We start from the raw sequence: 17,836 nt of genomic DNA on the forward strand, positions 1-17,836 counted from the left end.
GAGGGGATATTATGGAAAAAAATATTTTGTGCTTTCTACCATGAGCTTTCCGCATTCATCTCCCTCATCTAAAATATGCCAAAGGAGGTTTTAGATGTCATATTTAGATGTCCTCCATGAGTGTCCCGGGCCCTGTTCAAATCCTCACAGATAGCTGTGAGATTCTGTGCAATGCTCAGCCCACATGCCCACTTCACCAATGCTCCCACACGACAATTCTCCATGAATATACAAACGCATGACACAAAGCTGTACACAACAACTTCACAAACCTGATGCGATATGCAGTAGTTTCATTTGTGGTGTGCAAGCTGACTGTGTTGTGATAGTGCTATGAAAGTGGAGTGACTTGGAGCAAAGGGTGGGGAAATTCAAACTTGTAAAACTTCAATGTAGTTTTTCTCAAAATATAGCATTTTCAAAACAATAAAAGGTTAACTTTGTGATCAAAAGTTTTGTCTTAGCATTTAAGATTTCATAGAAGTACAATACTCCCTCTTTAAATCTATTTTGGAGTTTTTTTTATTTATTTTTTTTATATATTTTTTTTTAGTTTTCAGGTGATCTACAAACTCTTTGACATTGGTGTTTGATAATGTGTGCAGTATATCACCATGGTAACTGCTCAACATTCTGTCATAGACATACAGGCAGAACACCCCTGGGATAATGACACTGCAAAGTATCAATAAGCAGTTGATGAGTCACATTTAGTAGTTGGTGATTTAGTCTTTGTTGTGTCACTCACCAGTGTATTTTCTTGCTGGCATGTGAATAGCTTAGTAATTGCCATTTTCATTCCCACATGTTAAATGATTATCTAGTTGAGTTAATCAGTTGTCATCCTCAAAGATTCAAGTCAGCATTTTCTGCATTTGTATGATCCACAAACATCCTGAGATGTTCCTCAAACTATAAACACCCTATAATGAAAGTGGATTTGTCTAGTCCTTAAATCTGTCATACTTGTGAAGTGCTAATTAGCCTAGCGTTTTCATAATTTGGGATGTCTTTTCTTTTACTAACACCCATGCCGCTGCTCATAGGCCCACAGTGTTCTCAGTGTTTGTGAGGCAGATGCAGTGGCCTACTTTCACAGACGAGTCCTGGCACATCTCCCTGGCCCAGACTCTGCTCGGGCCACGTGGAACTCCTCACCTCCTGCTGTTCTGTCTGCACGCTCAGACTTACATGAAAACTATATTACTCCTTTATTCACATTTTCACAGTCTCAGCAGTTTAGCATATGCTTATTTACAGGTTTTCTCTAAGCATGACTACAGATTTAAATAGTGTCCACATCAGTAGGTTGCATGTGTCCCCACAATATTAATTTGAATTGAATCACACACCACACGTTTCACATCACAGTAATGTCATCTTGGCAAAAAAAAAACATCACATGAGCATTTGAACCCCATGGCCCAAAAAACGTTTTCCTTTTTAGTTTTATACAGACTTGAATAATAAACTCCATGCGACTTGGTTTATAGACCCTTAAAACTTAGTTATGTCCAGAACTTTTACTTTCACTAAAACATTGTAGAGCCAATAGTGTGTGTGTCTGTGCGTGTGTGTGTGTTCAGTGCACAGGGCCCAGGGCAGCGCTTTGTGTGTGCTTCCAGTTGAGGATGTGTGTGAGGAAGATAACACGACAACCTGGGGCATCTCTCTAATTGGCCCACACTCCTGCCCTGGATACTTGCTCTTTTTTCCCTGTGTACATATATATTTCTGTTCCTTTTCAAAACGCATACTCCTACTTACATTACCACTGTGCCTGTGTGGGAGAGACAGCGAGGAGGAGGGAAAAGGAGGAGGGGAGGAAGATGAGAGAAGGGGCCTCGGGTTTGAAGGGTTAAACTGCGAGTTGGGCTATTAGGCTGATTTATATGTATTTAAAGGTGCATTTGCAGAGCTTTGAAAATGTACAGGACAGCATTTATAGCAGCATTATAATATTGTTGTCACGGTATGAGTATATATATATATATCTGGGTATACATATATTTTCACAGTATGTCAGGCAGGAAAAACATACTGTGTAATGGTTATGTATTGTTGAGTATTGTTTTTATGAGTCATATTTAATCAGACTTAATAATTAATTTATTATTTAGATAAGTTAAGGAAAGTGAAGTCAGTCATGTCATAGATATTGAGGTAATGAGAGATTTTATGAAATATCTCTCATTATCATTTAATTTGCCATATCCAACTACAACAGCTTGACATACAATCCTGGGTTCTGTTTTATACTTCAGTTAAATTATCACACAACATTGTTAATAAAAAAATATACTTTATTGGCTGTATAGTTTCAGTTTCAGATTCAGTTAGTTTCATAATTTGAATGTTCTATGTATTTCTGTATATTGATTTAGGTTTACTTATGTTCAGAGTTTTATATCAGACACTATTGATTCTAAACATGAAATTGTGATTACCTGCCATTGTTAAAAAACAACTACTTTCTTTTCAAGACTTTCAAGTCCTTACCTCCTGATTAAGTAAAAAACCTGCTTATTTGAGTTCACTGGGAGAGAGACAGTGTAGACGTGTGCATGTGTTTGTTTTTGCTTGATTTAATTTAGGTTGCTTATTTTCTGTTTTGTTATTTTGAATTTAATATTATTTTATGATTACAACTGAATAAATTCATCCTTAAGTCTGCCTCCTACTTCATCCATTTTGTGTCACACTCTCCACAACCATCTTTGTTTTACATTTGAATGAAATCATTATAACATAATGATATCATAACAAATATGAACTAATGGCAGTATGATAAAATTTACAAAGAAAATGTAAAATTTCTACCAGTAAACGCTGAAGTGTGCATCCAGGTTCTATATTTTGTGTGTTTAAAAATAAATGCAAATTCGTTATCAGCCTTTTACTGATCTAAATAATTATTGTATTTGTGCTACTATAATATTATTGTACCATCAGTGCTTGCTCTGAGGTGGCCTGCAGTGCCTTCATTTGACATGAGTTTAGTTCAGACAATGTTTGTATGTGTGTGTAATGATGTATTGTTATTACATGAGGATGTACATTATAGTTACAAAATCATCATGTTGAAGCTAATGAACCATGACCCTGCCTAACTCCACACATTTCAGATATGCATTTAGCCTTTGTCTCACTGTTGGGTTCGCATTCAAGCAAATGGTGTAAAACAGGGTACACGTATTAGCATGTACTGTTATATATACTGAAGTGCTATCTTTGTTGTAGGCTATAGCTGACATAAGTTCATCTAAAGTGCTATATTTATAGACAAAAGTCTGAGCTAAATAAATAAAAAAGGCCCATATTATGCTATTTTCAGATCTATGTTATAATGTTGTTTTCTCATAAATAACATACCTGGAGTTGTGTTTTGTTTCATTCGCATTTGTTGAACTAACAAACCTTGATCAAAACACTCACATGGTAATACAAGAAGTGCTCCACTGTGCTTTTAAACTCCATACACCTTCATTAGAATAATTTGGATAATTTTCAGCACTGGGATTGCCAATGTCTATTAAACAAAAGAAAAAAGGTATCTTTTAACTTCAAAACTACCACTGCATGACATCACATGGCAGAAAAACATTTAGAACTTTAGAGATATAAATAGATTCACAATACTGTGTAAGTGTTACTCAAATATGTTAAATGAAACAAAACACAATTTAGGGTATCTTTTTGATGAGGTAACAACATTGTAACATGCCTAAAAGCTCACAAGAGTCAGTTTTGTATAATATAGGACTGTTTGTTTTTGAAACAAGTTAAAGTCCCAGTTATTTATATTTAGTTGTGTTTAGTTGTTTTAGAGATCTAAAATAAAGGGAAAAAAATCTGAAAAATATCCATGCATGAATCAGAATCAGAATCAAATTTATTTGTCATTCCAGTATAAAAAATATACAGAAACGAAACAATGCACTCAGGTCCAGGTCAACAGCAGCACAGATAACAATAAGAACAAATAGTTATAATAAGAATAAATAGTTATAACAAGAATAAAATAGTTAAAAATATTGTATGTCAACCCGCCCCCATTTTCTAAAGTGCGTTCCAAGTCAGTGCTGTTTTGTAGTGTTTTTTCTGACAGAATTAATCTGTCTCACGGCATCAGGATAAAAACTGTTCCGTAGTCTCGTGGTCCTGGCCTGTAGGTGGCGCAATCTTCTGTCTGATGGGAGAACTGTAAAAAGTTCATGTGCTGGATGGGTGGAGTCTTCCATGATGCTGTGGGCTTTTGTCCTGCACGTGCTGATGTAAATATCTTCAATGCAGGGTAGGCTACAGCCGCAGATGTGCTCCGCAGCTCTAACTATCCTCTGCAGAGCTTTCCTCTCTGCCTTGGTGCTGCTGCTGAACTACACAGTCATGTTGGTGGTGAGGATGCTCTCCACCACACACCTGTAAAAGGCCTTCAGGACAGAGGGGCCCACACCTGCTTTTTTTAGGCACCTAAGAAAGTATAGGCATTGGTGTCCCTTTTTCACAATGCAACTGGTGTTATTAGACCAGCTGAGACTATTCATGATTTGGACTCCCAGGTATTTAAAACAGGAAACAATCTCCACCTCTCTCCATGATACAGAGGAGAGGGGGCATTAGGTTTCCTGCGGAAATCAACAATCATCTCCTTTGTTTTCTTTATACTGATGCACAGATTGTTGGTTTTGCACCAAGCCTCCAGCTGACAGACCTCCCTTCTGTAATTGGACTCATCGTTATTCATGATGAGCCCCACCACTGCTGTGTCATCAGCAAACTTCACTATATGATTGAAGAATAAAAAAAAGAATGAATGAATGAAAAGAATAGTGAGCAACACAGTCGTAAGTGAGCAGTGTATACAGAAGGGGGCTTAAAACACAGCCCTGGGGAGAGCCAGTGCTGATGCAGATGGAGGAAGATGTGAAGACCACATTGTTTTGGTCACACAGCCTGTAGTCAGTGTTTATCCCTCATATGTGCCCCTTTGTATGTGCTCTGCTCTGGACTCCTGAAGTCACCACTGCCCTTCGACTGACAGCAGTCAAATTGGATATTTTAAGAGAATAAATTATTTCATCTCATTAAAAACAAGGGCCCTATCTTGCCACCAGTCTTCACACGAGTGCAAAAGTATTAACAAGGGAGTGTGTCCAGGTTGGGCACTTGGCTGCTAGGGGCTGGAGTGGAACAATACAGGTATATATATGGTGATGATGTCATCTGAACTAATCTGTGACCACTGTGGCATTTAAAATCACTTCCACTGTGGACAATGTCTGCAACCTTTGCCTCATTACCAGGCAGCAAACAGCAAAGAGGGGTGAGGGAAAAAAGTGTGTGTGTGTGTGTGTGTGTGTATATATATATATATATATATATATATATATATATATATATATATATGAGAGATAGATAGATAGATAGATATATGAGATAAGGATTCACCAGTAGAGGCGCCAGGATCATAGAAATTTTCCACCATCACAAAACTGACCATAGTTTTCAATGCGTTCTCCATTCTTTTGATTCCCATTACACAGCAGACTGGTGTCTTTCTTGTGTGCTCCCTATCCCACATTAGACCTGCTGATCTTCTTTCTCCACCTGGTCGCACCCGCTCCCACCTCTCCCGGGCTGACAGTCTGCTCCCCCCTGTCCCATGTCTCTTACTGGTGGTGTCCACTGCATTTGTTCCCACACAGGTCAGTGAATTATGGAATATGTTTGTTGTGATATAAATGTTTCTGATTTTAATGCTTTGTGCATGGACATAGATTAAACTATTAACACTCTGGGAGGGTGACTGCACGACCTGCGCTTGTAGAAGGAGGTGTCGCGCCATGAGCAGTACCCTGTGGACAGGGTAAGGAAATACACTTTAGGATAGTGCTGTAAGTGGCCTTGTGTGAATGAGCAGCTTTGGTAAAGATCCTGATCAAACCGATCTGTAGAGCTGCGCTGTGCTTTGCTGCGGGAGGGCATCTGGGAGGCGCACCAACATCCCAAACAGCACAGAAACATGTGAATGTTATGCATTCATCATATATCGAAAAAATAAAATAAAGCTTTTTGTGCCTTGAATATGTTACACTTTTTTCAGTGAACTAGTTTGATAACCAATTTTTTTTTTTTTTTAATAATTGTATTTTTATAATTCTGGCAATTCACTGAATGCCCCCCACCATGCCCTTAGTCTGCTCCAGTCCATCTGCTAGTCAGGCAAGGCACACCTCTTGTTCAGAGCTCCACGCCCCAAGCCCGCATCTTGCCTCCTGTCTTTATCTGCGCGCAGGTGTGGGTGGGTGATTGGAGCAGACTGAGGGCGTGGTGGGACGTGTTCAGTGAATTGCCAGAATTGTAAAAATAAATATCAAACTAGATCACTAAAAAACATTACATATAACATAATTCAAGGCATAAAAAGCCTTTTGTTATTTTAAGATATCTGATATGGTATGTTCATGTGCAGTGTTGCCATAGATACTTTGAAATAGTAATCTGACTACTGACTACTGATTACTTCTTTAAAAAGTAACTTAGTTAAGTTACTGACTACTTGCTTTTAAAAGTAACTAAGTTAGATTACAAGTTACTTTATTAGTTACTTTTAGCAGCGGCTGATCCCCACCCCCATCCTTAGCTGAAATAAAATCAAAATAATGTTTGTATTTCCAGCCGCAAAAGGCGTACCTCTCCCCCTCCATAGTTTACATCTGACTCGTGGCGGAGTGGAGATGACGTAACATCATAGGACACGTGTCACCAGAGACGATTTATGCGATCTTTGGGGTCACATAACCCACGTCGCCAAAAAATTTAAATTAATAAATACCCTATGTCGCCTTGAAACGCAAAAATAGTAACGCACAGTGTATTAGATAAGTAACTTAAATCTGACTACTGGTTTGGAAATAGCACTGCGTTAGACTACTCATTACTGAAAAAAGTAGTCAGACTACAGTAAGGCGTTACTAAATAGCGTGTTACTGCCATCACTGTTCGTGTGCCATCCAGATGCTCTCCTGCAGTAGAGCACAGCCTCGCGTCCGCTCAGCGCTGCTCTAGTTTGGTTTGATCATGATCTGTACCAAAGCTTACAGCACTATCCTAAAGTGTGTTTTCTTACCCTGTCTGCAGGGTACTGCTCATGGCACAGCACCTCTGTCTGCGAGTGCTGGTCGTGCAGTCACCCTCCCCATTTGTTAACTGTTTTATTCCATGTCTGTAAAATCAGAAACATGTATATGACAAACGTATTCTGTAATTCGTGTATCTGTTTGGGATCAAATGCAGTGGACACCAGTGAGAGGTTAAGGGGTCCCTACAACACATTCATGACAAAGGCAGTACATCGTGGAATTGTACAATCTTTATTTAAACAATAATTTAAAAAAGGATTTCTTTTATGGCACAACATGTGCAAAATAAAAATAATATAAAGTGCTGTAGTTGTTTTTTAGTGTGTAAAGTTCTCAGGTGTATAAGAATAAGGTGCTTTGAGTTTTAGATGTGTAAAGTGCAAGGTGCTAGCAGCCTACGAGCTCTAAAGCAGGGGTGTCAAACTCATTTTGGTCCGGGGGCGATGTCCAACCTACTCTGATCCCAAAGGGGTCAAATCAGAAAACTCATGGCATATATACCCCAAAAATAGCAATAAGTTCAAATATTTGTGCGGAGAATTACAGAATACAAAAGTCTTTTTTAATTGATGAACTCTTTCTTTTACAAAATATTATAATATTATGAACAATCTGAAACCTTTAAGAAAAATGCAATTTCAACACAATGTTTTAACATGAACTTGTATGCAAATAGGAATAAGTAAATTTTTCTTGGAAAATCCTGCACTCAGCGTCCACTTTTCTCATTCACAGTCAAAACGATAGTACTTTAAGAGCGTTTGGAAAGAAGCAAGTCTTCATTTGTGCTGCTCTGGTGGGAGGCGGCCAAGCACAGAGGCACTAGAGACGCTGCTATACTAAGCGGCGCATATAATTACCAATATTTTAATAGAAAATATAATTAAAATATTTTAGTAAAAAATATTTTTTCCATAACTACCACCATCACCACCACCAGCTCTGTACAACACCTATAATACAGTTACCATAAAAACACATGAGAACAGGCTTTAACATAACAACATCACTACATACACACTCCACGTACAGCTACCTGTAGAAAGCCCCGACAACAACACTGAGGCGTGCGCATCTTTTTCTAGTTTCTAATCAGTGACACATGGAGCGCTACGCATGGCATCTAATTCGCGGATGCATTGCGGTAAGAAATTATGACAGTTGTGACCACTTGGTTACATGAGAATTGCAAGCGCTCAGCAGTAGCAGCAGTGGAAACTCGTACCTCAGGTGAGAGACACAAAACAGGAGGAAGTGGACTGTTGGCCTGGGACAGGCGGGAGTGGGTGCGACCGGGGGAGAGAGATCAGTGGCTCTGATGTGTGATGGGGAGCGCACAAGAAAGACACCAGCCGGCTGTGTAATGGGAGGCAAAAGAACGAACGAATGCAGAGAACTCTCGCGCACTGGTGCTCCTGCAAGCCCATGATGTTCTACGCGCTGTGCTTAATGCGCATGTGTGAAGTGACAGCTCTACTCCTTCTAGGGCATTCACTTGAATGGGCTCAGATTTGGTACACATTATTTCAAAGGATGGAACATCAAAAGTTATATATATAAGTATATATATATATATATATATATATATATATATATATATATATATATATTTTTTTTTTTTTTTTTTACATAAGTCAAGTATTGCTTTCCATTTTAAGAAGTCGGACAATTTACACCTGAAGTGTCATCCCTGCGTCCAACGGCAGTCATCATGCTCAAACTAGGTTGGAGTTCTAATTTTTCAGCATCAACGGAGGGTCTCCAAGCAGGAGCAAGACAGGAAGTAAGCACATGGTGTCAAAGTAAACTTCAGATGCCTTTTAAAAATACGTTCTCCAAAACCACTAGTCACGTAAACGCTCGCTCAGGGAATGATTCATGATGGACTACGGAAAGTTTATAGCCATGTAGGATGAATATAAAACACTTGACAAAATTAGACAATAACTTTATAAGAACAACTTCTGAAGGTGAGTATCTTAATTAATCCGAGCACTGCAGATAGATACGGCTTATCATTGCTACAAAATATCATCTCTCTTGTTGTCAAATTCATACAATCAACAATGAATACTAAATCAATGTAAAAAAGTTTTGTATTTAAATTTCAGGTTACGTCTCTGCACAGCAAAGCCGCAAAAATTGCACAAAGTTTATAGCATTTTGCATCTATACAAATGGCTCCCGTTTATGCATATGAGCGATTTCAGTTTAACTTTGCATTTGAGGGGTGCAGCGTTTGTGCACCAGGGCCGATTATTGTTGCCTTATTTTCAAAATACAAGGAGATAGTTGACTGTCACATTGAACACATTTAAGCACTTATTAGCTCTTTGCTCTAGAAATCCCCATTTATTCATTCATGTGTTTTTCGGACTATAGTTGCTCTGGAGTATAAGTCCATCCCTCCATCCATTTCTTCTGCTTATCTGGGTCTGGGTCGTGGGGGCAACAGTCTAAGCAGGAAGGCCCAGCCTTTCCTCTCCACACACTATTCCTCCAGCTCCCCCGGGGGGATCCCGAGGCATTCCTTGGCCAGATGAGAGATAATCCCTCCAGCATGGCCTGGGTCTTCCCCAGGTCCTCCCCGGTGGGATGTGCCCGGAACACCTCTCCAAGGAGGTGACGTGGAGAAGCAGCGGCTCTACTCTGAGCTCCTCCCGTGTAACTGAGCTCCTCACCCTATCTCTAAGGGAGTGCCCATCCACCATCCGAAGTAAACACATTTTGACTGCTTGTATCCGCGATCTTGTCCTTTAGGTCATTAATCAAAGCTCATGACCATAGGTAAGGGTAGGAACATCAACTGACCAGTAAATCCAAGAACTTTGCCTTTTGACTCAGCTCCCACTTCACCCACGATTCGATACAGCGACCACATCACTGCCGACGCAGCACCGATCTCCCTGTCAATCTCACATTCCGTCCTCCCCTGACTCGTGAACAAGACCCTGAGATACTTGAACTCCTCCACATGAGGCAGGGACTTTCCAGCCACCTGGAGAGGACAAGCCACCTTTTTCCAGTCAAGAACCATGGCCTCAAACTTGGAAAAGCTGATCTTCATCCCAGCTGCTTCACACTCAGCTGCAAACTGCCCCAGTGTACATTGCAGCTCCTGGCTTAATGAAGCCACCAGGACAACATTATCCGCCAACAGCCGAGAAGAGATCCTGTAATCCCTAAACCGAACCCCCTCCGGCCCCTGACTGCGCCTAGAAATTCTGTCCATAAATACAATGAACAGAACTGGTGACAAAGGACAGCCGTGGCAGAGTCGAACATGCACTGGGAACACGGCTGACTTACTGCCGGCAATACAAACACAGCTCCTGCTCTGGTCATAGAGAAACTGGACTCCCAGAGCACCCTCATAGGACACCACGAAGGACAGGGTCAAATGCCTTCTCCAAACCCACAAAGCACATGTGAACTGGTTGGGGAAACTCCCATGAACCCTCAAGCACCTAATAGAGAATATAGAGTTGGTCCAGTGTTCCACAGCCAAGATGAAGCCCACACTGCTCCTCTTGGATCCAAGGTCAACTATTGGTAGATTCTCCTCTCCAGTACCTTGGAATAGACATTACATGGGAGGCTGAGAAGTGTGATTCTTCTGTAGTTGGAGCACACCCTCCGGTCCCCCTTCTTAAACAGATGGACCACCACCCTGGTCTGCCAGTTCAGAGGCACTGTCCCGACCGCCATGTGATGTTGAAGAGACGTGTCAGCCAAGACAGCCCTGCAACATCCAGAAACTTAAGATACTCAGAATGGATCTCTTCCACCCCTGAAGCCTTTCCACCAAGGAGCTTGCCAACCACCTCAGTGACTTCAGCCAGGGTAATGGACGAGTCCACCTCTGAGTCTCCCGCCTATGCTTTCTTCTCAGAAGACGTGATGGTGGGACTGAGGAGATCCTCAAAGAATTCCTTCCATCGTCCGACAACATCCCAGACAAGGTCAACAGCTCTCTCCCCGCACTATAAACAGTGTAGGTGAAGCACTGCTTCCCCCTCTTGAGACGCCGGACGGTTTGCCAGTTGCCGCTGTGACAGGCATCAATGACCTTGCAACCACAGCAACGAGCAGCCGCACTGAAAACAGAGGCCGAGAACAAAGCCCACTTGGGCTCCATGTCCCAGCCTCCCCCGGAATCTGTGAGAAGCTTTCCTGGAGATTTGAGTTAAAGTTCCCCCTGACAGAGGGCTCTGCCAGACGTTCACAACAGACATGATGGTATGCTTGGGCTTGCCAGGTCTTTCCAACTCACCACCAGGTGGTGATCGGTTGACAGCACAGCCTCTCTCTTGAGTGTCCAAGACACGCAGCTGGAGGTCAGATGACATGACGACAAAGTGGATCATTGACCTTCGACCTAGGGTGTCCTGGTGCCTTGTGCACTGCTGGACACCCCTGTGCTCGAACACGGTGTTCGTTATGGACAAACTGTGACTAGGACAGAAGTCCAATAACAAAACACCTCTTGAGTTCAGATCAAAGAGGCTGTTCTTCCCAGTCACCTCTTTCCAGGTGTCACTGTCATTGCCCACATGGACGTTGAAGTCCCCCAACGGAATCACCGGTTGGTCCACTGTAGTAATGCGATTGACTGACACGATACAAGACAGGACAGTGGCTCTTTCTGCAGGAGACATACGCAGTAGAGCCAATTGACAGAGGTACAGGAATAACAAGAGTAGCAGATATTTTGATTTTATCAAAGTTAAACCTGCACCCACCTGGACCCATTAACATTCCTCCCGTTACCCGCCCATGCCCATGATAAATCACACACAAACTAAAAGCATTCTAACTGATGCATCCATCAGAATACGAATTACAGTTGCGAAATGAAATGAAACGGTTACGCTTTCTTCAGTACAAATATAAATTCACAGACCCAACTCGACTGTCATCACTTCAAAGGCATTATTTACTGAGCAGAAGAAACACTGATCGAGATGCTCGACTTTTGTGCTGCACACGCCACAGACTAAACCAGGACTAACCCAGGACTAACCCAGGACTAACCTAGAACTAACCTAGGACTAACCCATGACTGATTCCAGGAGGGCTTAACCAGGACTGAACTAGGACTAAACCAGGACTAAACCAGAAATGAACCAGGACTAACTGTCGGGACAGGTTTGGAGGTTTGCCCAAGTAGTCCGTCGAGTAACCGCAGGCGAAAGGACCGGTGCGGAGCTCTCAGTGCACAGAGGTAAGTGCAGCTGTCACCTGATCGCGCTTTGTGGACACCCTAACCCGCGGACTCGGGGTTTTCTCTCTCTCTTAAGTCCAAGATTAGTCCTGGTGTAGTCCTGGTTTAGTCGTGATTTAGTCCTGACCCACCCGTGTGTAATCACTACCTGCCGCATACAAGCCCGTAAAATTCCAGAACATTAAAAATTGCCTCTTTCAGCAACTAGTTGCCTTTATGGGTACAGGACTCTGTACTCTGCCTAGAGCACCCTCTTGGGGCTTTCAGTGTGAAAATTTTAATATATAAGTCGCAGGATGACACAAACTATGAAAAAATGTGGTGAGGAGAAAATTCAGTTTGTCTACTGGACAAAAGTTAGTTTGGTTGAAGACGTTTCACAGCTCATCCAAGCTAGTTCAGAACTGAAGAAGCAGCGTCTTCAACCAAACTAACTTTTGTCCAGTCAACAAACTGAATTTTCTCCTCCCCATGGATTCTACCTGGAAGACTGAGGGATTCTTCACATATGAAAAAAAGTGCAACTTATAGTCTGAAAAATACAGTACATGGTCACAGTGTTCCTGGCGATGATGAGTTTTTCAATAAGAACTGATAATATATTTTTTCAATATTGTATTTTCATATTTTTTTCATATTTAAGTGCAAGTGGTTTAGTCTGTGTGTGTCATGTCTCCCCAGTGGCTCTCTGGCACCGCCCAGGGGAGGCTGGCCTCACCTATTAAAACCGTGGATATAGATGACCTAAACCTAACTAACCCTAACAATGCATTCAACACTGTGACTAAAAGACATTTAACATTGCATTATTCATTCACTCCACCGGGTGGTAAGCTACTATTTTAGTCGCAACTGCCCTGGGGGAGATTCACTGAATCTGAGCCTTTGGCCCCCCAACCACCTCTAGTCAATCACGCACACACCTCATTCATCCTAGACTGGGGGTGTTCAACCTGTAACTCGAGAGCTACCAGTAGCTCTCCACCCCCTTCCAAGTAGCTCGTCAAGGGATTTTGGAATTATGCATATTGTGCTGAATAAGTCAAATTTGATTGATTATATACCCCATCTATGAATTGCCATGGCTCTTATATTTACTCAGTTTCTGGCAACTCCTAAAATTAGTGTGTCTCTGGTATTTTCATTTTACAAAAAGTAGCTCACATGAGGAGAAAGGTTCGTTGTGAACATGCATTCAAAATGCGCAAGTGCTAGTACTGGACAGAGCCGTATCATCTATCCTTATCATAATGTTGCTAAGAAATATAAAACATTATTGCTCCTTTCAAAATGAATAAAATATGTTACCAACAGCTGTTTGCTTTTGCTGCAATATTCACTTTCTATTGGTCAAGGTCATCTGCTAGAAATCATCTCATCTCTCTCCTCTTAATAGGTTTGGTAAACAGATAGTGACATTTTTCACAAACCAGAAATTTGTTTCAATGGTGTGGTGCAGGTCTTGGAGAGGTATGAGGTTGCAGCCTATCACCTCCTCAGCAGAGCACACAATGCGCTGCAGTGTCTTTAAGCTGTTTCCACTGCATCAAGTCATCAGCACGTCCACCTGCCTCCTATAGGCCTCAGTCTGGTGACTGGGTGTGATGCAGTTGTCTACATGGAGAAGAGCAGAGGAGAGGGTACACAGCCCTGTGGAGATCCTGTGCTCATAGTGTCCAGAGAACCATAGAGAACCATTCTTCCCCAGCTGTACACGTTGACTCTGGTCTGGTCTGGAAATCAGTGTTCCCACTGCAGGTGGAGTTGGGCACATTCAGAGTTTGTCCTGGAGCAGAGCAGGGAGGATTGTGTTGAACGTAGTGGTTCCTATTCATTAGTGATATTAAGGCAGATTTGACCATGTTTATGAAATAAATTAAATGTTTTAGCTTGATGTGCTGTAACTTCAAGGTATGCATATTTTATGCATGTTAAATTAGTTTTCTCATTTTGGTCTCTTTTTACCAGACTCATCTTTACAGAAGGCAAGCCCCTGCTCTGAAGCAGGGAAACCCTGTAACCCCTGTTTGGATGCTGCTAAAGCCTGTAATCTCAATGACACCTGTAAACGACTACGGTCCAGCTACACCACAATCTGCTCTAAGGCCACACCCCCTCAGCCATCTCTGGCCAATCAGGAGCCCTGCAGCCGGAAACGCTGCCAAAAGGTATGAACATGTTTATAATGTCTAATCATATGTTTCAGAGCAATGACAAATGGTGACTATTATGATAGCAATCAACAATTCAAATGAAAATGTTATACCTTTGGAATGGGCAAAAGTCTTCAGAACGTATTTCAAAATTCATTCATGCAAAATTAATTCATTCATGTTCATTCATGTTCATTCTGTCCAATACATTATACTTGTTTGACCAGTTTTATTCATTCATTTATGTGTATAGTTATGTAAATCTGTGTTTTAATAATATAATTATTCAGATTATTCAATTTTAAGATACACAGTCATAATCTGTGCATCTAATGTTATAATATTAAAGCTAGCCTTGAAATTATTGTCCTCTACTTGCAGGCCCTACGTCAGTTTTTCGAGCGGGTGTCATGGGAGCTGAGCTATCCCCTGCTGTTCTGCTCCTGCCGGGACCAGGCCTGTGCTGAGAGGCGCAGACGCACCATCATCCCTGACTGCTCGCACCAGGAGAGACACAAACCCAGCTGTCTGGATCTGCAGCAGCTCTGCCGCTCTGACGCTCTGTGCAGGTCAGCACCACTCGCTCTGTCTGTCACACCCACTACACTTAAATTACACACATGCACACACACACACGACTCCTGTTTCACTATTGATCATCTGCTGAGAGAACTAATCAAATGTTTAATGAACAAGGGATAAAATGACACAACACTGTGTTTGATCTCCTTTAAGCACCAGTCTAATACCTCCATGTCCTTTATGATCAACTACAATTTATGTGGGTTTTGTGGCAAAGATATATATGCTGTAATAATATACTGTGATCATTTCACTGTGTTCTGTCCTGTGTAAGGTTGGATGCTACAATGCACCAGTTGTCTGTGCATTCAAATTTGTATCTTGTACCATTGTTTGCTAAAAATCACAGAAAATGTATTATGGTATTTGACTTTTAGTTGGCTTCCATTCCAGAACATTATGATGATGAGCATTTTAAAGGGCCTATAAGTAGTTAAACTATCTGAGAATATATTGTGAAAATGATTTTATACTATGTTGCCCATAAAACATTGTAGTTTTGCAGTTGAACATTGCCTGACTCCTACTGCTCTAGTTAATTATAAATGAATTTGTATTATTTGAAGTGTGGCCATGCAAATACAAATTAGTGAGGATGCAATGCTTAAAAGGTCTCTGCTACTTAAGCTGTGTATTTATGAACCCTACCACAGTGGTGTTTGAGTGTTTTATTGTTTTTTGTTTGAAAAATAGTTTTCATTTCCAAAGATAGTCCAGAAATAAGGCTGCATCCATTGAAATCTATAAAAAAAAAATAATAATAATAATAATAAAAAATATATATATATATATGTGTGTGTGTGTGTGTGTGTGTGTGTGTGTGTGTATATATATATATATATATATATATATATATATATATATATATATATATATATATATATATATTATATAACAGGTGACGATGATTAAACAGTGTGTTGATGGAAGATGGAACAGATGTAGTAGCTGTCCTGCTTTATGACAAATCTATTTAAATGTCAGCCGTGGATTAAGCTGTGAAATACAGCGATAGTCATGCCTTTTGTCTCAAACCTGCAGTTTATCTGGAACTGTCTTCTGTTGTCTATGGTGCATTTTCACTTTGGGTAAGGCCCTTTTTTAAATTTGGTGCTGTTTGTGTTTGAGTACTTTTAGCTTTTGGATTTTCAGTCCATCTGTGTTTGTACTGACTCACTGTATGTGTTCATATACTAAACAGGCTATAGGTTTGTGAGTAGATTTTGAGGAAGTTATTAAAGGTGCATTATGTACATTTTTGGTTGGGAGTCTGTCACCTGCTTGTTTCTATGGATATATTCAAGTACAGGTGGTTTTAGAGGTGGCAAAAATACCTAGAAAAACAGGCATTCTAACTGTGAGTGGGGTTGCCTCTCCACAGATCTGACCTGTAACTTGGTCTGGTCTCCATGGAGATAGAAAGGAATCAGCTGTGCGCTGATATTTGATATAATATTTACCATTAATCACAGGCATCCATGTGGGGCATCTTGTAGCATCTCATCTCACTTCATTTCTTCCCTTCTTTTTCTATATATATTTTTTTCAGTCAGTGTAGGATCACCACTGTACATGTACACTGCATCTTGACAAACCTCGTGCGATGTGCAGTAGTCTCATTAGTAGGATCCACACTTGTTTAGTCACTGCCCCTCCAATTTACTAAGGGAAGGGAGACTCAAAGTGTCAAAAACAAAAGTGAAACTTAGAAAACATGTTGATATACGTTGTTTTCTGCAAATATAGCATTTTCAAAACAATTAAAGGTAACATGGTGATCTAAATATGTTATGTGTTAGCAGTTAATATCCCAAAAGTAAAATGCCCCCTCTTTAAGACAACTATTTTCTTTCATTATTTGTCTCCAAAACCAAAATGAAAATACGGATAATGATTTGTCTTTTCAGTTTTCGATTTTGTGTTTAAATGAATAATGGAAAAAACGGATAACAGCAGTTTCCCACTCCCTGACTTAAATTGTGATGCCAGACTTTTGCGCTGCATACGGATTGAACCAGAATTAAAACAGGACTGATCTCAGGACTGAACCAGGAGGACTAAACCAGGACTAAACCAGGACCAGGCTCAGTCCTGGTGTAGTCCTGGTTTAGTCCGGGTTTAGACCTGGTTCACTCCTGGTTCACTCCTGGTTCAGTTCTGGGTCTTACTAGTTCTGGCTTATCCATTTTTCCCCCTCATTATTCATTTAAACACAAAATGGAAAACTGAAAAAACAAATCTTATCTGTTTTTTTTATTTTGGTTTTGGAGATAAATATTGAAGAGAACAGTTGTTTTTTTGTTTTCTTATTTATGGTTTTATTTTGAAAAACAAATGAACACATGATTTGACAACCATATGTATCATATGTATACATATGGTTCTCAAACTGAGCTTCAGAGCTGGAATTAGGAACAAGTCTGCCTGGTCTCTCCTGTGGATACACTGTGTTATGTGCTAATGTTGCACTATATACAACTGTTTGAACAAAGAAAATTACATGTGTAAGCGGATAGCCGAATGCTACTGAGTGAATATATGTACCTACAAGACACAGAGAAGCAAAAGGAATAAATCAATACACATTGCCAAGAAAGGAACAGCAAATTCTATTACTGTAAAAAAACAAAAAAAAAACAAAAAACACATTAACTCAAGCTGGACAACAACAACCTGTCCACTGTATGGGACTCACGTTTTATTGGGTATAAAGAGAATTCAAAGGATGTTCACAA

The 17,836-nt window shown here is 40.6% G+C and overlaps 1 protein-coding gene across 1 annotated transcript in view; it reads left to right on the plus strand.

Annotated features, from left to right (window-relative positions):
• Nucleotides 1-17,836, plus strand: part of gfra2b (GDNF family receptor alpha 2b) — a 55,754-nt gene that overhangs the window by 25,003 nt on the left and 12,915 nt on the right. The window contains exons 4-5 of the mRNA XM_055153818.1: nt 14,335-14,534; nt 14,901-15,088. Of these exons, the coding sequence (XP_055009793.1) occupies nt 14,335-14,534; nt 14,901-15,088 (388 nt within the window). The remainder of the gene's footprint in view (nt 1-14,334; nt 14,535-14,900; nt 15,089-17,836) is intronic.

This window comes from Boleophthalmus pectinirostris, unplaced genomic scaffold (assembly GCF_026225935.1).
Source record: "Boleophthalmus pectinirostris isolate CB_2022bp ecotype Guang Dong unplaced genomic scaffold, ASM2622593v1 HiC_scaffold_18, whole genome shotgun sequence".
Lineage (NCBI taxonomy): Eukaryota > Metazoa > Chordata > Actinopteri > Gobiiformes > Gobiidae > Boleophthalmus > Boleophthalmus pectinirostris.